The sequence below is a fragment of the Polistes dominula genome, unplaced genomic scaffold, assembly GCF_049000335.1.
Source record: "Polistes dominula isolate Pdom_NZ unplaced genomic scaffold, Pdom_raw_medaka contig_24, whole genome shotgun sequence".
NCBI lineage: Eukaryota > Metazoa > Arthropoda > Insecta > Hymenoptera > Vespidae > Polistes > Polistes dominula.
In genome coordinates, this window is record NW_028301150.1 from 7,541,782 (window position 1) to 7,566,910 (window position 25,129).

The 25,129-nt window shown below is 32.7% G+C and overlaps 2 protein-coding genes across 3 annotated transcripts; both read right to left on the reverse strand.

Moving 5' to 3' along the window:
• Positions 1–235: 235 nt before the first annotated feature.
• On the reverse strand, positions 236–6,625 carry ZnT63C (solute carrier family 30 member 1). Of its 2 annotated transcripts, none has more exons than XM_089177880.1 (9): positions 6,145–6,625; positions 5,146–5,261; positions 4,855–5,046; positions 4,369–4,591; positions 3,485–3,746; positions 3,200–3,317; positions 2,851–3,066; positions 2,617–2,727; positions 236–2,202 (listed from the first exon to the last, which is right to left on the reverse strand). In XM_089177880.1, the coding sequence occupies exons 3-9, from the start codon at positions 5,029–5,031 to the stop codon at positions 2,005–2,007; spliced, it is 1,305 nt and encodes a 434-aa protein (XP_089034006.1). In that variant the 5' UTR covers positions 5,032–5,046; positions 5,146–5,261; positions 6,145–6,625; the 3' UTR covers positions 236–2,004. The 2 variants fall into 2 exon arrangements, with proteins under 2 accessions (XP_089034006.1, XP_089034007.1); XM_089177881.1 differs by lacking the exon at positions 6,145–6,625 and adding an exon at positions 5,580–5,758.
• A 567-nt stretch (positions 6,626–7,192) lies between these two features.
• On the reverse strand, positions 7,193–12,724 carry LOC107066639 (sorting nexin-29). The gene is made up of 12 exons (XM_015321454.2): positions 12,360–12,724; positions 11,647–11,909; positions 11,254–11,555; positions 11,058–11,180; positions 10,571–10,817; positions 10,349–10,475; positions 8,600–8,841; positions 8,299–8,514; positions 8,029–8,185; positions 7,789–7,929; positions 7,579–7,715; positions 7,193–7,426 (listed from the first exon to the last, which is right to left on the reverse strand). The coding sequence occupies exons 1-12, from the start codon at positions 12,384–12,386 to the stop codon at positions 7,342–7,344; spliced, it is 2,067 nt and encodes a 688-aa protein (XP_015176940.1). The 5' UTR covers positions 12,387–12,724; the 3' UTR covers positions 7,193–7,341.
• Positions 12,725–25,129: the final 12,405 nt, after the last annotated feature.

Sequence of the window (25,129 nt, forward strand, 5' to 3'; positions counted from 1 at the left end):
ATTGGTTGTTATTTTATGTACATAATTAATTTAGTAGTACATTATACTAGCATTAATATTTTTCAAATTATACAGAAATATAATAGACCATACATTTAAAGACTTAATCGACATTAAGCTATAGCTGATCGAACAAAACTGTTGTCATTTTTACAATCAACACCACAAACATAGTAAAAAAAGAAACTTTTTTAGGTATCAATATCTCTATTGGACAATGATTTATATAATAAAATGATCTTAACGTATTTTATTGCAATATGTATACAAATTTCCAATCGGCCGCTTAAATAGTATTCATAAAAAATTAACTTTACCAAACAAAAATTCCAATTTCTGTTACAGCGGCTTATTAACAATAATTTCTTTACCATCGCTCTCAATTTAAGAGTTTATTAATGCGATTGCATTCATTAAAAATTTGTCAATGTAAATTTTTAATGGTATGATCGACAAATGTGCAAATTTTTTTGATGTTATGATAATAATATTATAACAACTTCTAATTTAAAAGTACAGACACAATAGGATATAACTATAGAGTTTAATTATATTATCTTACAGAATTTTTTAAGACAAATGTAAATTTTAAATATTACCGTTTATAGCTCATACAAATATTTACTTAATACACAAATACTGCTAAGAATTAACAATATATGTAATGAATCACAGAAATATTCATACTCCCACTATCAATTTAAAATAATCTCTCAATATTTTTTTAATATAAATATGTATACATTTATAATATATATATATATAAATTTGAAAATATTAGAATATTTAAAAATTTGTTTACATAGAAACATATTTCAAGATTATTAAACATTTAAATCGATATACATTTGATTGCAAAAAAAACATTTCATTATAAGTACCATTTAATATACCTAATAAACAACTAATCTCACAATATATGCCTAATCAACTCAAAAGCATTATAAAATGCAAAAAAGGGCCAACCAAATACTATTAATACAACTAATACTTATAAAAATAATGGTTGTATTTTTATTATATCTTACGTAGGTACAAATAATCTTGCGAGACAATTTTAGTATTTTTTCTTTAACAATCAAATGTTATTCTGTAATAAAATGTATATCAATTAGAAAGTATAATAATTTTAAAATAGAATTTATAGAATAGAAAATATGCATTACAAGCAAATATCAACTGTTTAAAATTCAATAGAAGTGGGTACGCGCAAATACTCCTGTGACTCACTAAGTATATATATTTTAATTATTATAGTTTATGTTTTTGTTTTATAAATTTCGAGGTATAATTAATCATTTTGCAGGAAGTAATCAATGATAATTACATTTTATATCCATTAAATTGTTAATTGAATATTTACAAAGAGATATAAATAGTTTCCAAGGCAACTAGGACTTATACTCGTGATTATTACGTCTTTTTCGACGCATAGTGTGTATATTTCATTTGGTATCAATACGCCTTATGCATAAAAATATTTAAGTTTCGCATTTTTTGTTCATTAATAAGAAAGTGAACAGTTAAAATCAACATAAAAAAAAACAATATCTTTTAGGATTAAATCTCAAATGAAATAATATACAGTTTTGTACAATATCATTACTGTCTAGTAATAAGACTTGTTATATGTGCCAGTAATTAAGACAGCGGATTAAGTTAAAAATGGAAAAAGACATTCTTTATGATTTATTTCGAGAACGAGTTTGTGTATATAATATTAAATAAATCATAAAATCTATATTTTTCATTTTTAACTTAATCCATTATTATAGTTATCTACAGATATGTAACAAACTTTTCTTAATTATAATCAATCTTTTAGATATAATGAAACCAGATAAATAACGACGCAAGTTAATTGGAAATTAATGCTATTGTTAATCACGATAGTAACAAAATTAGTACACAGTCAAATGATTAATTTATTATGTTTGTACAATAGCATTTCTTTACGTTGTGTAATCGGCTATAGAGGTAGGCGAGTGGTTATCAAAGAATAACTCAAACCGTCGGCGTGTTAATGTGAGAATGCGGAAGTTGGATGGAATGATGAGAACCAGATAGAGAAAGTAAATGTCCTCGCTCCATCTCGTTCACTTCCTGTTGCTTTGTTCCTCCTATAGAAGCAGTCGAACGTGCCAAGCTATTACGTTGCCTGCACATATATGGTGTTTCCCCGGGCGAAGGAGATTCACGACCCTATAAAAATTAAATCATACTGCACACCAAAACGACAAGACTATATTAACTTGTATATCTATATCGGTAAGAATTAATTTTAAATCAATGAAGAAGAAGAAGTATTTCTTTTACGATCATATTATTGAAACAAAATTTGAATACTCATATCTCTTATTATTAAGACACATAAAAATAATTCTTTTATATTAGTGTCTTTAAATAATTTTTCAATACTCTCTATAAAAACATCAGTTTACCTATGATCGTATCAGAATCAGATTTAATCGCTTCTAAGCAACGCCCAAGGCATTTAGACTTTGAATAAGGACTGTGGGGAGAGGTGCTTCTCTTCAGGTAATACTGTAGGATTTCATAATGTAGAATTCAAGGAATTCAAATAATGAAGAACTTCGAAAATTATGAAACACTTACCTGTTTCGAGGGACCACAACAAGTAGCATGATTACAAGGTTTATCAGTCTTTGGACAATCGAGTACGCAATCTTCTGTTGGCGTATCTTTAATTTCACTATTTGATTGATACTAAAAAAATAACGCAATTAATATTTCAACACTCTAAACATCTTTAAAATCTCATCTATTAAAATGCGAAGTAATAAAATCTATCATATGTAACATCTATAAATATACAACAAATAAACATACATCAATAAATTCTGGTTGTATTGTAGTAGAATGTATACCCTCATTGTGGAAAAATTCTTTAACTTGTTCAGCAATTTTCATATATTCTGAAAGATTTCTACATCTTATGTGCGCGGAAGCTATAATACGATCACCAGCTAATTGCCATACATGAAATTCATGGACGGCTAATACTCCATCAACGTTTTCTAGTAAGCGTTGTTGTATTGCGTCGACCTAATAAAAATAGATTTTTTAAATATACAAACAAACATATATGAAAAAGTAAAGTAAAACAATTAAATTAAATTTATAATATAATAAGAGCGTCATCCAAATTATTATATAGTTTAATATTTTTTTATTATACCTGAATATGTGTCGGTACAGTTTGTAAAAGAATTAGTGCCGACTCTCTAAACAATGGCCAAACAGAACGCAACATGAGAATAACCAATAGCAGTGATAATGCTGGATCGATGTAAAATCTGTAACAAAAAATGAAGTGTAAATAATATTTCTTTCTTATTAAAAAATAAATATATATCATTTTTAGATAAAAAGTTAAATTAATCTTCATAGCTATCATGGAAAGATATAAGCAAAATGGAAAAAGCAACAATCATAGCAAATAATGTGTTATAAAAAATATTACCTGTACTGCCATTTTGTAAGCCACACTATCAAAGCGGAGGCAATTACATTTACAGAACCCACTGCATCGGACAGTACATGAAGGAATACACCGCGCATGTTCATTTGACTGGCATCATGCGTATGACCATGTGCTCTTTTTGCTTGTGCTGTTGGTGGTCTGTAAGTGTTGTCATTTTCATTGTCATCCGTGCCTACTAATGTGCTTAGTCTGTTATGACTGCGTGATATGCCATGTGAATGATCATGAGAACCTCCGTGTTCTGTAATAATAAAATGTCGAATGAGTACGTATGTATATTTTTCTACAAAAAAAGAGACAATTAATTAAAAGTAAATTAATTGCTTCCAAATAGAGAATTTTTCTATTTCTGATATTCTACCAATCATTTTTTATAAACGATATTATGACCGATAAAAATAATACGAATAATAAGTAATTTAACAAATCTAAAGAGCCAGTATACAAATAAAGTGTAATTAATTTATGATACTATTATGAAGCCCTTATGATTATCGAATCTAAACTTTCAATCTAAATAAAAAAATATTAATAATATCCTTCTTTCTTTTATATTTCATTAGCCTGGATATATATTTTACTATTTACAATCTACGATTCAAAATACTATAAATTATCTCTGATCTAAATTAGATATAGTAGGAACATAATGAATGATAATTGAGGCGTATAATGTTTATGATTACTTCCACCTGAATAATTAGCAGCCTAATTCTCTTCAAAGAACTATAAATGATTTTTTTACCCTGATACAGCTATACAAATGATATGTGAATACAAAATGTATATAATATCTTTGTATATAATATTAATATTTAAACATTATTGAAATTTGTAATGAACATAAAAAACAAGATAATTACCACGAAATAAGCATAAACCTATTAAGTTGACAAATAGACCAAGCGCCCCCACAGACACTAGAAGTTTAGCTTCGTGTATTTCTTCCACTTCGATAAACCTCTTACATGCCTCCACGGTAATGCTAAAGCATAAGGCAACTAAAAAAACCGCATTAACAAGTGCACCTAAGACTTCAGCTCTAGCCCATCCAAAAGTGTTCTTGGACCATTTTTTTGGTGACATCTGAAAATAAAGAGGAAATATTAATTTATAAAAGAAATAATAAGTGAACTTCTTGTATTCAACATGTTAAATACATGACGCACTTTATGATCCGGATGTGAGAAACGTGAGCAAATCTTATAGACTAAGCGCGTTAAATCATAATGCAAGGAATTAATAACATAAACTTACTGAAATGTTAATAATATAAGAAATAAATAGAATATATTTCTCTAATGCATACTTATCTATATACCTCTATGCTTACTACTTCTAATGCTTACCTTAACAGAAAGAAATGCCACAACTAATGCGGCTACATCTGATAACATATGAAAACTATCAGCTATTAAAGCCATCGAATTGGTCACATAACCAACAACTATCTCCACCAAAAATAAAAGCGCTGTGAGTCCTAACATCGTTAAAAGGCGACATTTCTTTCCCGTGTAACGTCCCATAATTTTAGTGAAAATCTGAAAAATTTTGAAATATTAAAATACGTATAGTCATTATCAATCAAGTACCATTTATTTAAATTGTTGAAATAATCATTCATTTTTTTGCTTACTTACTTTTTATTATAAACTTATAATTTCTTTAGATTTTTAAAAGAAGCATTACAAAACTTTTTCTTTGCTAGCAACAATACTGCAGCACAGGCACAATAGGAACAAGGATTTCTTTAGTACTGAAATAAGGGAAAATATATGAGGAAATCAAACAAATATTTTATATATGTACACATATATATGTATATACGTGTAAATAAATTATTCATACGTAGGAAAAACCCACAAAGTAATGTAACACTTATATTCTATATAATACAATGAAATTATGTTGAACTAAAATTTAATATTGTTATAGAAAACAATATCTATATATATATATATATATAAAAGCATAAAAAATGTAAGCTGCTAGTATTATATAATGCACATATTAACATCACTGATTTATGCAAATTTAACATTGAAATAACAATTATCTGTATTGTTGTACCAACATTATTTTGTATTTCGTTAGTGTTTATTTAGTTTGACATCGTCTCAAGAATACACACAAATACCCTTTAAACAAATATTTATTGATGAATCATACTATTGAAAGAAAGTCATATGAATCAACCTATAGAGAATGGACTCACAATGACAAATGATTCTAAAGAAAGAGATGGAATAAAAGATCTATTCTTATCTAATTTTATATTTTTAATTTAATTTATGTATAATTTCCTCACCAATTTGAGTTTAGACTTGCTACTTTACAAAGGAAAGAGAATTTTACTGACACTAAAAAAAAATTTTTTATTTAAATAAATAACTATCATAAGAGTAGAGTAAAGATTGAATGTGCTTATAAAAGAGTGAACTTGATTTGCAAAATGTTGAACTTGATTTGTAAACGGTTGTAGAATTATTTGCAGAAGGATAAATATGATTTACAAAAAGTTGAATTTAGAGTGCAAAATCTATAATAAATTTTCGAATATTTCCACAAGAACTTCATTTGAATATGTCTTTAAGTATGAATAAGTATAATATCTCAAAAAGAAGACCAAATATACTTACTGAGAATAATAATCGTTAAACCTTTATCCTTTTTATAAAGTTAGTATCAAATGACTACAATTAAAAATTTAAAGTATGAACTGATGATAAACATGTTACGTGAAAATAGTAACAAGTTTTTAATACTTAAAACATAACACCTTTTTCCTCTTAATTTTATTTATAAATTAGATTAAAAAAATAAAAAAAAATACGTTTTTTTAATCAGTCAAACGATCTCTTAATAAATCACAATTAATTAATATGTCAAAAATATAAACATTACATTGGTTACAATTGATTATAAGAAATAGATAAACTCATGGCGTAAAGGTAAATGCTCATTTACAAATGCAATCGATGTCACCAATGCAACCACGAGAGAACTGTTCAGCATCCATGCTCTCTCTAGTCTTCTTCTTGTTTAGTAAATCATTTATTCGTCTTTAAAATTGTTTCTTTAATGCAAAATACATAATCATCTAAAAATATAATAAAAGCGAAGTAACATTTTAAAAAATGTTATATAAAATTTAACAATTAATTTTCATAAATAATGCATAATTAATATAAATTCAATGTATACATGATCTAACTTTCTTATATAGTGTTTTACATTTTAATTGGCTAATAAAAAGAACTAAACTCTTTTTTTCATTGGCTACTTATTCACATGTTCAGAATGTTGTCAGGATACGACCAATTACAATGTAATAATATAATTGACGATAGATCACACACAAATGTGAAATGTAAATTTAATTTCGTCTAATTTCGAAAAATTAAACAAGACTAAGCACTAACATTATTTTAATAGTTGGTAACAGTGATAGATTGGCTACCCTGCTATATTTACTTTTTTGAATACTTCGCGGGAAATATTATCGTACTTAAACTTATACAAGGCGAGAAAAGTTAAAGAAGGCTACTTAAATATTTTCTTTGTTTTAATGATATGAAAACTGTCTAAGACATACTTTAATTAGTTTTAGAAGAGATATATAATAGGAAAAACATTTTTCATATCAATAAAAACAAAGAAAATATTTAAGTGGTTTCCTTCAACTAGAACACTATATATTTTCATATATTATTATATTACATCTATTTAAAGATAAAATATATATATATATATATATATATATAAAACAGCTTGTGTTTTTATTTAATTATTGAATTAAAGAATTTATCTATATACAATGTCTATATAAACAATCATTATAAGCCCATATATTGTGGAGAAGAAGATAATGCATTTTTTGCTATATTATTTTTTATTTTATTATCTGCATTGGGTCTGTCGCTAAAAATGAAAATTATACGAAATAAGTAAATATATATATAATAAAGAAACAATTATATATATTAAAATGATAATTTTTGCAAAATAATGTAATAGCAAGATATAATTAAACAAAATTTTTTGTATTTTATTGGTGAAAACACATGACTTACCCAAAAAATGGTAATAACGATATAAGAGTTTGCCTGCTCGGATTAGAGGAAAACGTAGAACATCTAGCCAATCGTCCAACAACACGTCTCAACCATTCTTGTAATTTTTGTCTTCTTTCTTCAACAAATTTAGCATCCTAACAAAAATATCTTTATTATAATACGTTTACACATATTATGTTTATTTCCTACTTTTAATAAATATATTACTTTATTTCCTATTGTTTTTTTTGGAGGGAATTCATAAGTAGTCACAATCGCATCGTGCTTTATCAATTCTTTGTGTAATTCATAAAACTGCGCATATCGTCTGTAAATATTCCATTCGGTTTCCCGTATTCGTATATATATCTAAAATTTATACAATGAAAAAATTAACAAAAGAAATATGATAATAAATTTCTTTTTCTTTTTTACCTAATATAAAATTTTTTTTTTCATAATAATTACTTGATATACATGATGAATATCAGAAGGCTGCCCTGTCAGAAAAACAGACGGTATCCATATATGAATAAAACATGGAGTTTCCAACGGTAATTCATCCTCGTTGAAAGGACCTCGAAGACATTCCAATTCCGTTTGCAGAATTTTGATCAATTTGTCCCTTTACAATTAAATTATTAATTATTATAAACACTATTAAAAGTATTTTATATAAAAACTACTGATAAATGAATAAATGATTTTAATTATCTTGCCTATTATCTTTACTCATACCTGTTAGCTAATTGTAAAATTAATCTCGAATTGAATTCCATTAATTCTGCGTGCATATCTGCGACTTGAATTAACTTTGCTTCGTACTGTTCCGCTTCATTGTTACGAGTCGGAGAAACATCTCTTTCTATCACATAAGTGGAATCTGATTCCTTTCTTAACATTTGTACTGCTGTTACATATTTACGTAATTGTTGTCTCAAGAGTTCATTCTCCCTATTTTAAAATTAACGCGGTAAGATAAATAAAAAATACAAAAGTAAAGATAAATATAAAAAGATAAAATGCATAAACAAATTACCCGTTCAGCGTCTGCAACTGCAATTGATGTTTTTCGACAAGATTTTGATGCTGTCTTTGAAAACGATTTAACACCAATCTGCTGGTCATAGCTTCTTCTCTAGCTTGTTCTAAAAGTTCGTCCATTGTCAAAATTTTCGACCGTAATGCTTCAGGATCTAAATTTTCTGTGTTTGTATGGTTATCTAAATTTTCAAGATGCTCTGTCGCTTCTACTGCGGGTTCAGTTATATCTGTTGTTTCCTAAACATAATTATTATTATTATTATTATTTTCTATTAGGAACTCGAAAGTTCATTGCCGCAAATACTAAATCCTGCCAATTTTCCCACCGTCCCTGAGCGCGATCCCTCCATTCGCGGTCTTCGTAGCCTATTTTTTTAAGATCCCTTCTAATATTGTCCTTCCATCTATGTCTCGGTCTACCCAGTAGTCTTTCCTCATTCGGTATACCGACCAGTATTTTATTCTCCGTTCGATCCTCCTCCATGAGCGTCACGTAACCAGCCCATCTAAATCGTCATGATTTTACGACGTTAATAATGTCCGGCTTGTTGTACAATTGATGTACTTCTACGTTATGGAGTTTTCTTCATTCGCCCGTTTTCACATCGCGTTTTGCACTGAAGATTTACCGAAGAACTTTGTTTTCGAAAAGCCTAAATTTCTTTTCATCCCGTAACGTAATCGACCACGTTTCGCTACCATAAAGGACTACCGGCAGGATGATTGTCCTGTATATCCTAATTTTTAAGAGCCTATTATTGATCGAATAAGAGCATGCATTGCCTAAATTAATTCTTTTCTTTAGTTCTTCGTTAATTTCGTTCGTCTGGTTTATGATCGATCCTAAATACCTAAAATTGCTGACCCGTTCAAAAATTTTATCTCGGATGACCAAAATTCCAGTATTAGGCACATTCTGAAATCTCTCGGTGACCATATATTTATATATTCTTTTTTATCAACTATTATAAATGTACTTTCATATTTTATTTAGTATGTATATTATTTTTATAATTATGTTTAAGATGGTCACTGATAGAATTCAGAATGTGCATAATATTAAAACTTTGGTCGTCCGGGATAAAATTTTTGAACGGGTCAGCAATTTTAGGTATTTAGGATCGATCATAAACCAGACGAACGAAATTAACGAAGAACTAAAGAAAAGAATTAATTTAGGCAATGCATGCTCTTATTCGATCAATAATAGGCGCTTAAAAATTAGGATATACAGGACAATCATCCTGCCGGTAGTCCTTTATGGTAGCGAAACGTGGTCGATTACGTTACGGGATGAAAAGAAATTTAGGCTTTTCGAAAACAAAGTTCTTCGGTAAATCTTCAGTGCAAAACGCGATGTGAAAACGGGCGAATGAAGAAAACTCCATAACGTAGAAGTACATCAATTGTACAACAAGCCGGACATTATTAACGTCGTAAAATCATGACGATTTAGATGGGCTGGTTACGTGACGCTCATGGAGGAGGATCGAACGGAGAATAAAATACTGGTCGGTATACCGAATGGGGAAAGACTACTAGGTAGACCGAGACTTAGATGGGAGGACAATATTAGAAGGGATCTTAAAGAAATAGGCTACGAAGACCGCAAATGGAGAGGTCGCGCTCCGAGATTTGGTATTTGCGGCAATGAACTTTCGAGTTTCGAATGCCAATTAATAATAATAATTATAATAATTGTAAATACAAATCTACTAAAATAAACTGATATATTATTACTTACATTTATATAATTTGGCAAACTAACTAATATATCATCGAATGTCTGATCTAAAGGTGATGTAAGAACGAGTCCTAAGTTATCAGAATCTGTTACAGGAGTTAAAATCTTTCTTTCATCTAGAGATTCGCTAGATGAAATAAAATAAAATTTTATATTAATCAAAACACTTATTTGTAAAAATAAATATTAAATACATAAAGGATTTTTAAAATAATGTTTTACCTGTGTTCACTCTCAGTAGAACTCTTATTCGCAACAGCATTAGAATCATCGAGATCCAATTGCACTTCTGATATAGATGGAGATGAAGAATGTTTTGTTAAAACAGAAGAATTATTAAAAAAACCGCGCTCATTAATACTGTTACTAACATCAGAAGACTCCCCTTGTTCTTCACTATCATTGTCAAAAGAAATAATATGAGTTGGTACTTTTTTTTGTATCTTTCCTTGTCTTACATTCAGAGTGCCTTTAAAATATATGAATTGTTAATGTTAGTTGGCTCTTAAGAAGAAGTAATATTTGTGTCCTTCTATTTTGTAATAACCAAATCAAAAAGTATCTATCGAAACTCGTATTATTCTTATAAGAGAAAAAAAAAGAAAAAAAGCATAGATATAAAATAAAATATCAAAATTAAAAATATATATGTTAAAATTATTCTTTAGTAAGATAAACATTAAAAATAAATATAAGAAAGTAGAAAAACCTGGCATTATAGATATGATAAGTTCTGATTGTTCGCCGTTCAAGTTTTCAGAATTTTTTATTTTTAAGTTATTGTCCAATTCTTCGTTTTCTATTCTTATAGCAAATAAAATTGCGCTGAGTCCTAAAATAGAAAAATAATTATATATTATCGATTGTAATATTTTCATGTATGCTTTCGTGTGCTTAAAAATTACCTGCAGCTACATTCGGCAATGCCGCGCATTTCTCTTGATCCAATAAAAAAGCCCATTCTTCATAAAATGAAGATAACTTATCTGGATTTATAACGGTATGTAAGTTTCGTTCCAAAGAGCGCTCATTTAAAATGGCTCTTAGCCATGCTCTGCCACGGCCATAATCGGTGCGTACCTTTCTTAAAATGCTAAAACGTTCTTGTTCATGCCACGTTAATTGATCTTTTATACACGGCCAGAATGCTGCATCATTCGTATTCAAAGATTTAGCATTGCTACCAGATACCAAAGCGGAAACGTGTCTATGAAAAATAAATATTGTCTTAATTTCAAAACACACTATAAAAAATTTTTATAAATAATAATATTTGTATAAATAAATAAAATAATTACTTTAAAGCAAAATTAACTTTTTCTATACAATTAGTGCGCAGTCCATGACTAAATATTGCTTCAAGTATGGAGCAGAGTTGAGCGACACATGCATCTGATTCTGTTGCTAATTCTGCACGACCTCCGAACCTAATATAACATTTTTTTGCAGCATCCAACAAGTCATCGAGTAATTTCTGTCTTTCTAAAGTATGATGACTGTTTTGATCATTATTTGTAACATTGTTTGTACCTGGTACCATAGCTGACATCATTTGTAAAGCCTAGAATTTAATTAATAAGAATGATTATATGATTATTAATAAAACAAACATTTTATAAGAGATATTAATTATGAAAATGTATGCCATCTAAAATTCTTATGCTAGCAAGAACAGTTACAATTTTTATTTGATATAATTTAATAAATGAATTTGATCAATATTAGATTTATAAAAAAAACATCTGTTTTGACTCACAATGAATGAGTCAAATTGCTATGATTTAACATGATATCACTACTTTTGATTACTTAAATGATACTTGGACATATACATATACCAGAAATTATAGATAATAATAAAAAATTGTGAAGTTCGAATAAAATCACTATCTATAGTAACAATCATAAAATGACGTAAAATGAATTGTCATTTTCACATGTTTGACCATGAAATGGTGATAAAATGTAATCCAGGAAATAATATAGAAAGTAATGATTTTATTAAACTTACCATAAAACCAGTAGAGATAATTGTCATTATTTGTTAAAAATAAATATTCGTCGAATTATTTGCACAAATATTTTTTCAAACACTATCTAATGATATTCAAGATTGACGAACATATACAAGTCATTTCAACATTTCCCATTATATTTAAATGGCGTTATGACAATTAATGAATTATTATTTTTTTTTTAAATTTAATACATTTTAATATTATTCCTTTTTATTTGTAATATTAAAATTCAAAAATAAATGTACAATATGTGCCACGATTATTAAGAAATACATAAATTAAACGCACATACGCACTAACAAAACTATGTAAAGAAACAGCTGATCTAATTTTTTCTTTTATTTTTTGTGACATATAATTGCATATACAATGCACGCGTACGCGCTTGCGTACAAACGCAGCAAGATGAATAACAACATCTGGTGGTAAAATAAAAAAGTAAAAGTGCTGTAGACGACCAATAAAGAAATTATTACAATAGCGCGCGTATATTTTTAGTTTAAAAATGTAATTCTTTTAATTAATAAAATTTAATTATTCCAAAAGTGCAAAAAAGTCACTAAAAATTAATTTATTATAATTAAAACATATAACCAATTAGCAAACCTAAAACGAACATTTAAAAGTTTGTTATAAATAATACTTTACAGAGATGAATTAATACTTAGAAAAACTTTATAAAATGAGTGAAATAAAGTCTTCAAATGTGATTTTGCCAACAGTAGCTATTAAGTTTAAATATATATATTTAAAATGTAACAAAAATTGTACAAATGGAAAATGAAGACGCGCCATTTTTTGTAAGTTCCGCCATTAGCAGAACGCGAACGATTATCGAAAGGGTGGAAAGTCGATTGGTCAGTTGCCCAACCAATAACAAATAAAAAATGTAGCAGACGAAAAGAATATGTGGCGTCTCGCATGTAGCGGTACGACCGAAGGTCGCGCCCTCTAAAGTTACTAGAAGGCTAGGGAACCACGCTAACAAGTAGTGGTCACCAGACTAGTACAGTCTGTGCAGCGATCCCATTCGAACGATAATTATCGTACGCGTACGATAATTTGAGGTCCTGTACGATCCAAAAATCGTGGCGTACGATCCATTTGGAATTTCGAAAACTTGATGAACTTTTTTTTCTTTTTTTTTTAGTCAACAAATTTTCCAAAGGTGCACCCCCACCCCAACCCTCACTCCCACCACCACTTCCACCACCACTCCCACCACCACTCCCACCACCACTCCCACCACCACTCCCAGCACTCCCACACAAAGGGTCATCAAAAATTTTTTTCTCGACTTGAACACTTTCCCGTGCAGCTATCGAACCGCCGATTGAACTAAACGATTAATGAACGTTTTCTACCTAAAAGAAAAAAAAAAAAAGGTCATCAACTTGCAAAAGTTGGAACTTGGACACTTTTGTCGACTTTTTCAAAATTCTGTCCGAGATTTGTCGGATTTCAAATTTTCCCGGGACGTACGATAATTCTCTGCCGCGTACGATAATTTTGCGCCCCTGTGTCCATCAAACGAACTAAAGTCTCTGGGATCACTGAGTCTGTGCGTAGCCGTTGAGAAGTGTACAACTAAGAAAAGCAAGTCGCATCCGTTAAATAAAAATCATAAAATAAAAATTCAGTCTAATATTATCTTTACTCTAGAGAAACCCTCTACAGTAAATTGGTGCCGAAACCCGGGAACGTCCGCGTAAAAAAATAAAAAAATAATACAACAACTAAAATAGAAAAAATAATAAGTAGAAGAACAATGGCGCAACCAACCAGCGAAGCCGACGTGACCCGTGCCGACACAAAGGAAGTCAACGCCAGTGAGTTTAGAAATGTAACGCTTCCAGCTTTTTGGAAAGAGGAACCAAATTTATGGTTCGTAATGTTGGAAAAGGAATTCACGGCGTACAACGATAAATCGGATGCCGTAAAGTTTTCAGCGGTGCTAAGGAATTTGAATACCACGCTGATAAGAGAGGTACACGACATCTTAGCATCCCCCCCCGAGCAATGTACGTATACACATTTAAAGGAAGCCTTAATACACAGACTAACTAAATCCGACGAACAACGGCTAAGGCGATTATTAATTGGAGTTGAATTAGGAGACAAAAAACCGTCCGAACTTTGGAGAGAAATGAAACGCTTAGCAGGTGATAGTGTTAGCGAAAAAATGCTCCTAAGGTTATGGATGCAAAGGATGCCAACCAGGGCACAAGAGATCCTCGCCATTGCAGACGAAATTACGTCACCCGCAAGGTTAGCGGAAATGGGTGACAAGATCCTCGAGAGAGAGCGTCTGCCGGAAACGGCCGCCATTACGGAAGCAGCGCCAATAGGAAGTGCCGCTCAAACAACAATCAATAGCGAGGTAGCAGAAATCAAGCGGGGAATCGCGCAACTAACGGAGAAGATGGAAAAATTGATGCGCGGTAGAAGAAAATACCGAAGTTTCCGCGGAAGATCCCGAAGTCGAAGCCGATCGGCAAGCACTCACCGAAACAATGACGGCCTATGTTACTACCACTGGAAATTCGCGGAACGATCGTGGAAGTGCAGATCCCCGTGCAAGTGGACAGGCCCGGATAAAAGAAAGCCTTCGGAAAACTAATGCAAGCGTCTCAAATAGAGGCAGTTGACGACGCGACGAGAAACCTGCGCCTCATGGTAAATGATAGGAAAACAGGAGCATGTTTTCTAATAGACACTGGTGCAGACGTCTCAGTGATTCCACGTACTTCGATAAATGAAACCAAAGACAATACGTGTAAGTTATACGCGGCAAACGGTGCAGAAATAGACACATTCGGAAAAAAACTTTTAAACTTAAATCTTGGACTTCGTCGAGATTTTTCATGGAGATTTATTATAGCGAATGTTTCTAAAGCAATAATAGGCACCGATTTCTTACATTTTTATAACTTACTACCAGATTTAAGAAACAAAAAATTGTTGGACGGCAATACATTGCTTTCTAGTAAAGCAGAATTAGTAAATATTGACGTTCCAACCATTTTGACCATTAATTGTAATAGTCCGTATTTAGAACTTTTTAGGGAGTACGCAGATTTAACTAAACCAACTTCAAGGAAACCCATCAGCCACACGGTAAAACATATTACCACAAAAGGTCCTCCAATAGCAGAGAGAGCAAGAAGACTAAATCCGGAAAAACTGCGAATCGCACAAGCCGAATTTCAGCAACTAGTCAACGAAGGAATCTGTCGCCCGTCCAAGAGTCAATGGGCGAGCCCTCTGCATATGGTACCAAAGAAAAATGGCGAATGGAGGCCATGTGGAGATTATAGGCGATTGAATAGCGTTACGGTACCAGACAGGTACCCCATTCCACATGTACACGACGTCACGCAACAATTCCGTGACTGTAATATATTTTCCACAATAGACTTGTCTAGAGCATATCACCAAATTCCGTTGGCTGAGGAAGACATAGAAAAAACAGCGGTAATTACACCTTTTGGTTTGTTCGAATACACAGTAATGCCTTTCAGTTTATGTAACGCGGCGCAAACATTCCAAAGGTTTATGAATATAGTATTAAGCAAATTAGATTTCTGTGCCTGTTACATAGATGATATAATAGTAGCGTCTAAAAATAAGGAATCCCATGAAAAACACCTGCGTGCAATATTCGATAGACTTAGGCAATATGGACTAACAATAAATATTTCAAAGTGCAATTTTTTTCAAAATAGCGTAAACTACTTAGGTTATAAGATAGATAATAAGGGTATAGCGCCGTTGGATGACCGAGTCCACGCTATACAAAACTATACCAAACCAAAGACTGTTTCAGATATGCGACGTTTCCTTGGGGTAGTGAATTTTTATAGGAGGTTCTTACCAAAGGCTGCAGAATGGCTTGACCCACTTAACAAGTATATAATAGGTACCAAAAAGCACGACAAAAGACTAATAGAATGGAATCAAGCAGCGGAAGAAGCTTTCAAAAAAGCCAAAGAAGCAATTGCCACAGCAACGTTATTGGCATACCCAAAAGAGAAAGCAGTATTAAAATTAAAGACTGATGCTTCCGATAACGCAATTGGAGCAGTGTTAGAACAATTCTGCGATAACAAATGGGAACCACTAGGATATTTCTCAAGGAAACTAGAAAAAGCGCAAATTAGATATAGTGTGTATGATAGGGAATTATTAGCTGTCTATAAAAGCTTAAAGTTTTTCAGATATTTTGTCGAAGGAAGAGAATTAATAATAGAGACTGACCATTAACCACTGTCATACGCTTTTAAGCAAAATATGGACAAAGCAAGCCCAAGACAAGCCAGACAGTTGGATTACGTAGGACAGTTTACTTCCAAAATTGTTTACGTTGCTGGAAAAGACAATGTGGCAGCTGACGCTATGTCAAGACTAGAAACCATAGACATGCCAGTCCTAGTATCAACAGAAGAGCTAATGGCAAAGCAGCAAGAGGATGACGAACTAAAGAATATTTTGGCAGAAGAAAAATGGAACCTGCAAAAGATTTTCCTCGATAGCTCTGATAAGTACATATATGGCGACATAGTAGGAAAAAGCATAAGACCATACGTTCCAGTCTCTTTACGGAGGCAGGTTTTTAAGAACGTACACAATTTGTCACATCCCAGCGGCAGAGTAACAAAACACCTTATAGGAAAAAGCTTCATGTGGCCAAAAATGAACAAAGATATTGCAGAATGGTCAAGTACATGTTTAGCATGCCAAAAGTGCAAAATAAGCCGTCATAACAAACAGGTACCTTCGAAAATAGAAGTACCACAAGGACGTTTCGAACATGTACACATAGATATAATAGGTCCATTACCAACGATTAAAAATATGAGATACTGCCTAACTATGATCGATAGGTTTACTCGATGGCCAGAAGCAATTCCAATGCCAGATACCTCAGCAGATACAGTGGCAACAACATTCTATTCGCAGTGGATTTCAAGATTTGGTTCTCCTATTACAATTACAACTGATCAAGGAACACAATTTGAAAGTCAACTATTTGAAGCATTAACCAAATTAGTCGGAGCGAAAAGAATTAGAACAACAGCATATCACCCTGCATCAAATGGAATGATAGAAAGATGGCATAGATCACTTAAAGCAGCAATAATGTGCCACGAAGAAAAAGACTGGGTAGGAATACTACCAACAGTGCTCCTTGGTCTACGCACAAGCCTAAAGGAAGATATAAAAGCTTCAGCTGCGGAATTGGTATATGGTGAAAACATCAGACTACCAGGAGAATTTTTCCTCAGCGAAGAGCTATTACAAGATCCACACATATTCCTAGAAAAATTAAGACAACATATAAGGCAAATCAGACCGATACCCACAGCACACCATACCAAAAAGAAACATTTTATTCAGGATAGGTTATATACATGTACGCACATATTTTTAAGGGTCGATGCTGTAAAAAAACCATTAGAAGCGCCTTACGAAGGTCCATACGAAATTATACAAAGACTTACAGATAATATTTTCAAAATTAACTATAAAGGAAAACATATAAATGTATCTATAGAAAGACTAAAACCAGCGTTCGTCGAAAAAGATTGCAATACCGATTCGTATGTACCAATTAGAACTTATTAAGTTAAGATAGAAATAGTTCAATAATTTTATATATCTTTATATATTTTTATATATTTGTAAATATCTATAATTTTAAGTTTCGTATTTTATGTAATAAGAAAAATGCTCCGAAGGGAGTTGTGGCGTCTCGCATCAGCGCAGTGCCGACATCTCTTGGCCAACAGCGCGCAGCTGTAGCAGCGCGCGTGTGGGGAACAAGGTTAACGGAAAAGGTTGATCTGGAGATTTACGCGATAGTCGTCAATTAAAGTAACAAAAATATATAAATTTATTAACAAGATACAACTAAACTCTTGGACGCCATATATAGGACTAACTTACATTTCGACCGTTACGTTCAACTTGGGTTTAGTTAGTCTAGTACCCGCATAGGGAGGAAGGGCGCCAGTGTGCCGCGTCGATACACTAGGCACGTATCGCCACAACCACTCCCTCCCTAACATTTAACCTATCTTATTCTTAACAATATGTACAGTCTTTGAGGTTAATAATCTTTGGTACCTAATAAGTTTTAAATTGCACAGTTTTCTTTTCTTGTAGGTTTTCAAAAAACGCTGGTTTTAAACGTTCTGTAGACATATTTGTTGCTATTCCTTTGTAATCTATTTTAAAAACATGATCTGTCAGTCTATCTATTATTGGAAATGGTCCTTCGTATGGTGCGTCTAATGACTTTTTCATTGCGTCTACTCTTACAAAAACATGGGTGCAGCTGTACAAGGTTTTGTGTACGAAAGGTTTGCTTTTTATATGATGTGCTGTTGGTACAGGACGTATTCTTCTCATATGTTCTCTGAATTTTTCTATATACATCTGTGGATTATCTGGTAGCTCTTCATTTAGAAAAAATTCTCCGGGAAGTCTTAGCGTTACTCCATATAGCATTTCTGCTGCGCTTGCTTTTAAATCTTCCTTATAGCTAGTACGTAAACCTAATAAAACTGTTGGTAAAATATCAACCCATTCTGTTGAACCGCTACAAATTATAGCTGTTTTGAGAGATCGATGCCATCGCTCTATTATTCCATTTGAAGCTGGATGATAAGCTGTTGTGCGAGTTCTTGTGCAACCTAAAAGTTTAGTCAGTGCATTAAATAATTGAGATTCGAATTGTGTACCTTGGTCTGTAGTAATCGTAACCGGAGCTCCAAATCTAGCGATCCATGTGCTATATAATGCGGTTGCTACTGTGTCAGCTGTTATATCTTTTATTGGAGTGGCTTCAGGCCATCTTGTAAAACGATCTATCATTGTAAGACAATATGTATATCCTTTTGATGGTGGTAATGGTCCTACGATATCTATATGGATGTGTTCGAATCGTCCCTTGGGTACCTCTATTTTTTCCGGAGTGATTTTATTATGGCGTTGTATTTTGCTTTTCTGGCACTTAATGCATGTTCTACTCCATTCTCTGATGTCTGCGTTCATTTTCGGCCATACGAAACTTTTCGCGATGATTCTCTTGGTGTTTCTACCACTGGGATGCGATAAGTTATGGGTGGCATTGAAAATTCTTTTACGTAGACTGTTCGGTACGTATGGACGTATATCATCTTTCTCTATGTCACAATACAGGTAGGAGTTTGAATCGTTTATTCTAATTTTGTACAGCTTCCACATAGGCATGCTTCCCTTTAAAATCTGTTGAAGTTCTTCATCTGTAGTTTGTTCTCTGATGAGTTCTTCAGTGGAGATTATGGTTGGCATGTCTATTTGCTCGATTCTCGATAGCGTGTCTGCTATTTGGTTATTTTGGCCTGTTATATGTACTATTTTTGTTGTAAATTGGCCGATATAATCTAGGTGTCTTAATTGTCTTGGAGTGGCTTTGTCGGATTTCTGGTGAAAAGCTTGCGTCAATGGTTTATGGTCGGTTTGTATAGTTATGTCTTGGCCTTCTAGAAGATGTTTGAAAAATTTTATACTTTTGTAGATGGCCAAAAGTTCTCGATCATAAGTGCTATATTTGAGTTGAGCTTTTTCGAGTTTTCTAGAGAAAAATCCGAGAGGTTTCCATTCGTCATTTTCCAATTGTTCCAAGACAGCTCCAATCGCCTTGTCTGAAGCATCAGTTGATAATCGTAGTTTTGCGTTTTCCTTAGGATAGTGTAGCAGTGATGTATCTGATATTTGTTTTTTACATAACTCAAATGCTTCTTCTGTGAGTGGAGTCCATTTTATCGGACGTTTGTCTCTTTTTTTTGTTCCAGTTAGTAAGGAGTTTAGCAATATATGAGTTTCTGCTGCTTTTGGTATAAACCTCCTATAGAAATTTAGTATACCTAGAAAACGTCTTAGGTCTGTTATCGTTTTAGGTTTGGGGTAATTCTGAATTGCCTGAACTCGTTCTGTCAACGGTGCAATACCAGCAGAGCTTATTTCAAAACCCAAATACCTGACTTTTTCCTTTGCCAATATGCATTTGTCTATATTTATAGATAAACCGTACTCCTCTAATCTTTTAAATACTGTTTGTAGATGTTGGTAATGTTCTTCTACTGATTTAGAAGCTATTAATATGTCATCTATATAGCAATAACAGTAGTGAAGGTTACGTAATACCGTGTCCATAAATCTCTGGAAAGATTGTGCTGCATTGCATAAACCAAAAGGCATTACCAGATATTCGAATAAACCGAATGGTGTAATTAATGCTGTTTTTTCTCTGTCTTCAGGAGCTATGGGAATTTGATGATAAGCACGAGCGAGATCTAAAACTGAGTATATTTTTGAGCCTTCTAACTGATGTGTAAAGTCGTGTATATGAGGAAGAGGATACCTATCTGGTTGAGTTATACTATTGAGCCTACGGTAGTCACCGCATGGTCTCCATTCTCCAGTTTTCTTCCTTACCATATGTAAAGGACTAGCCCATTGACTTTTTGACGGTTGACAAATACCTTGTTTTAGCATTAATTCGAATTCTTTTTTTGCAGCTTTAAGTTTTTCGGGTGGAAGACGTCTCGCTTTTTCTGTAATTGGAGGGCCTTTAGTTACTATGTAATGTTGAACTCGATGCTTTGTACTATTGGTGAAGTTTGGCTTGGTGATCGCCACGAATTTCCTTAGCAGCTCGTGACATCCACTACTGCTATTGATCGTAGTAATTGTGGGGTGACTGGAATTGCTAATTTCACCTCTGCTAGAAAGTTGCGTTTTGCCATCAATCAATTTTTTATTTTTTATGTCCACCAGTAAATTATAATATCCTAGGAAATCTACTCCCAAAATTGCTCTTGTTGTTTTTGCAACTGTGAACTTCCATATAAATTGTCTACGTAAGCCTAGGTTTATGGAAAGTACTTTTTTACCATACGTATGAATGGTTGAACCGTTTGCAGCATATAGGTTATATTCGCTGTCTAATGTTCTCCTGTCACCAGATGTTTTTGGGATAACAGATATATCAGCGCCTGTGTCTATCAAAAATCTTATTCCGGATATTCTGTCTGGAATTATGAGGCGGCTTTGTCTCTGTGCACCATCTCCAATCGCCTCAATATTAGATGGTGTATCTAGTTTCCCTGTTTTCGCTGATCTGGGCCGGTCCAGTTACAAGGTTTACGACATCTCCATGACTTTTCGCCAAATTTTGCATGGAAATAGCATGGTCTATTCCTATTACGACTCCTAGATCTTGATCTATTCCTGGAATGATAAACTGGTCGATCATATTGTCTGCCATGATATTTACCTCTTACTAAGGTTTCCAGGTGGGCCATTTTTTCTGTGAGCTGTGCCATTTCGTCATGTAGTTTTCTATCTTGTGTTTCGTCTCCCGAGCTTTTGTCAACTATGGTTGCTACCTCATAATGCCCTGTTCTTTCTATTGTTTTATCGGCTAGGGTTGCTAGACGTTCGAGACCAACGTCTTCTACGACTGCTAGTACTTCCTGTATTCTCGTTGGCAATCTCTGTAACCATAGGGTTTGTAGGACTTGGGTACTTACATTGTCTCCTGCTAATAATTTCATTTCTCTTAGCAGAACTGAAGGTTTTTTGTTCTGTAGCTCCAAGCCTGTAAGGAGTTGTCGAAATTTTGATTCTTCCGACGCTGTTAAGCGTGTGATCAATGCCTCCTTTATTTCAGTATATGAATCGTTAGACGTGGTGGCAATTATGTCCGCCACAATTTTCAAGGTCGCAACATCCAAATGTCGGACAACTGCTGCGCTTTTTACGGCATCAGAGCGTACATTATAAGCTGCGAATTCACGCTCTAGCATCATGAACCATAGCGTTGGTTCGTCTCTCATGAAAGGAGCTAATTTAACGCTACGAAATTCGCTTGCCTGTATCTCGGGTCCTTTGTTCTCTGTTCGACTATCTGCGCCATTTTTTGCTGTACCGGTCTTTGTTCCCTGAATTTCCATTTTTTTCCTTTTTTTATATTCCCGGGTTTCGGCACCAATTATTTATGTGGGGAACAAGGTTAACGGAAAAGGTTGATCTGGAGATTTACGCGATAGTCGTCAATTAAAGTAACAAAAATATATAAATTTATTAACAAGATACAACTAAACTCTTGGACGCCATATATAGGACTAACTTACATTTCGACCGTTACGTTCAACTTGGGTTTAGTTAGTCTAGTACCCGCATAGGGAGGAAGGGCGCCAGTGTGCCGCGTCGATACACTAGGCACGTATCGCCACACGCGCAAGGAAAGTGCTGACACCTCTCGGCCGCCAGCACTAACATACTCAAGCACCTCGTGATGCGGCTCCGCAGGGGCATCTGATTGGCCTGACCATGCCTTTGATTGGTCAGAGCGGAAGAGTGACCATTGCGACCGTTGCTCTCTCTACTTCCGGATGCCTAGATCGCCGTGGCGGTGCATACGCAAAAACACCTTCACTTTTACTTCGTCCGTCGTACCGGCTGGTCGCACTCCTCTCATCGTGTTTTTGTATAAAAATTATTTCTCTGTATTATCTTTCCGTTAACACGTGGCACACCACGCTTGGTAAATAAAATCTCGTCCCAAGGGATCAAAAATAGTAATCGGAAGTTTCTTTCCCCCACACGGAGTCTCATTGGCCCATTCCTTTCTCCGCGGCCCGTTCCTCGCGTTAAGGAGAACGCACCTTAACGTATCTAGTGACCAGGGAAGGAAATCCCAAATACTAAAGTCTCTGGGATCACTGAGTTCAAATTTTTAGTCTAATCGAGACAGCCCTCTGGTAAAGACGTGCTTTTCCTTGTGCTCTCTGAATAAAAATTTTCTGGTTTAAAGTTATATTTTGTATCATTTTTCATTTATAAGAACCTCATAATCCTACAATTATAAATACTTGACAAAAGTTTATGTTGGAAGTTAAAGTTTGGAAAATAATATAGACATGACCTGTACAAGTTTGGATATTTTACGTAATTTCTTATTTTTAATTTTTTTTTATGATTATTTTTATTTATATGGTTAGCAAGAAAGTGACCCACTTTTTATGAGTAATAAAATAATTTAATATTTTTTTCATCAACTTTGATCGGTGTTCCTTGTAGCCTAAGAAAGGCAGTGCTTTTTCTTTAGTGACTTTATCAATAATTTCATTCATTGTATCAAATCTAATTATTTAGTCCCCCCTTTATCTATTTAGTCCCAACAACAGTTAAGACAACATTTTCAAAAATATTATTTTTATTTCTTGAAAAACGTAAAAATGTTGAACACCGTTAAAAAAATGAACCGCATGTATGTATTGTTTTCTTTTACAAATCGCAATCGCTGAGCAGTGATCCCAGAAACTTTTGCTTGTTGATCGACACAGTGCCGTAAAATTATCGGGTTCTCAGTAAAATTATCGTACGCACAGAAAAAAAAAGTTTTTGACTAGGGCAACAAAGATTTCCCTGATTTTTTTTTAATGCAACAGTACAAAAAAAGTATAAAAGAGTATATTTTCGCGACTTAATGACCTTTTTTTTTTAGTCTTGTTCTTGTCGTCCGTCCTTTTTTCGATCCTTTTGCTATTTTGCTATGTGACTATATATGATATGACCATCCGAATACCACATACCGAATAATCGAGTAGTAGATAACAACTCTTCGAAATTTTTGACACATAAATAGCTGAGCGAACGCTGCGCTGCAATCGAAACAAAAACAAAATCGAAACATCGAAAATTGAAAATTATATTTACATATCGAATTATCGTAAATTATCGTACAAGTTGGATTTACGATCGTACAATGCTTCAAATTATTGTACGCGTACGATAATTATCGTACGAATGGGATCACTGACTGTCGCTGAGGCAATCCTCAACGGTTTTCTGTCACGTCAATAGAATCCCATAGAGACCCTATAGGAGGGACGCGCCATGTAGATTGTAAGGCTGAAAATGTGGGGGGGGGGGACAGCTTCCGTTGCATCGAGCAGCCATGTTTATCTTTAGTATGTATTAACGGCTGTGGTTAGTTTAAGTTTGGAATACTTATAGTTTTTATTGTGATATTTATGTTTAATTATTTTGTTTTGTTTTTTAGTAGTTTTCTATAAATGTAAGTTTAATTTACTCATTTAATAGTTACAAGTATAAATGTACAAACCTAACCTATAACTTATCGTTTGTTTACAGACTTATTGTTTGTGATGAATAATCATGGTTCGACAGTGTATTCTTAATTACTGCAAAAGTTCAACAAGAACTAGGCAAGACCGTAAATACCTTATACCATCGCGTAGGTATAATCGCAAAAATTTACAAAATTTTAAGCAAACAAATCTCAGTTCGAGTAAAACTATGACCATGTACCACATTGAGAAATAAAAATATGTTAAAATAAATCTATTTTTTAATTGTTTTATATATTTGTCTTATTATTATTATTATTATTATTATTATTATTATTATTATTATTATTATTAATATAATATATATAGTAGATAATTATATTTATCAAAATTGTATACATTCCTACAAATTATTTTGAAATTTCAAAATACTGTAATGCCTTTTATCAAATCAAACTTAATTGAATCTTTCTTATTGAATTTATAATAATTTTTTCGTGTAACCTATTCTATTTTAATATAAATTTTTAATTATCATTAAATATAGTTCATTTTTTTCTGTATTTGATGCAATTCATTATTTCATAATTATTTCAATGTTTGAATATTTCGCGCGCAAT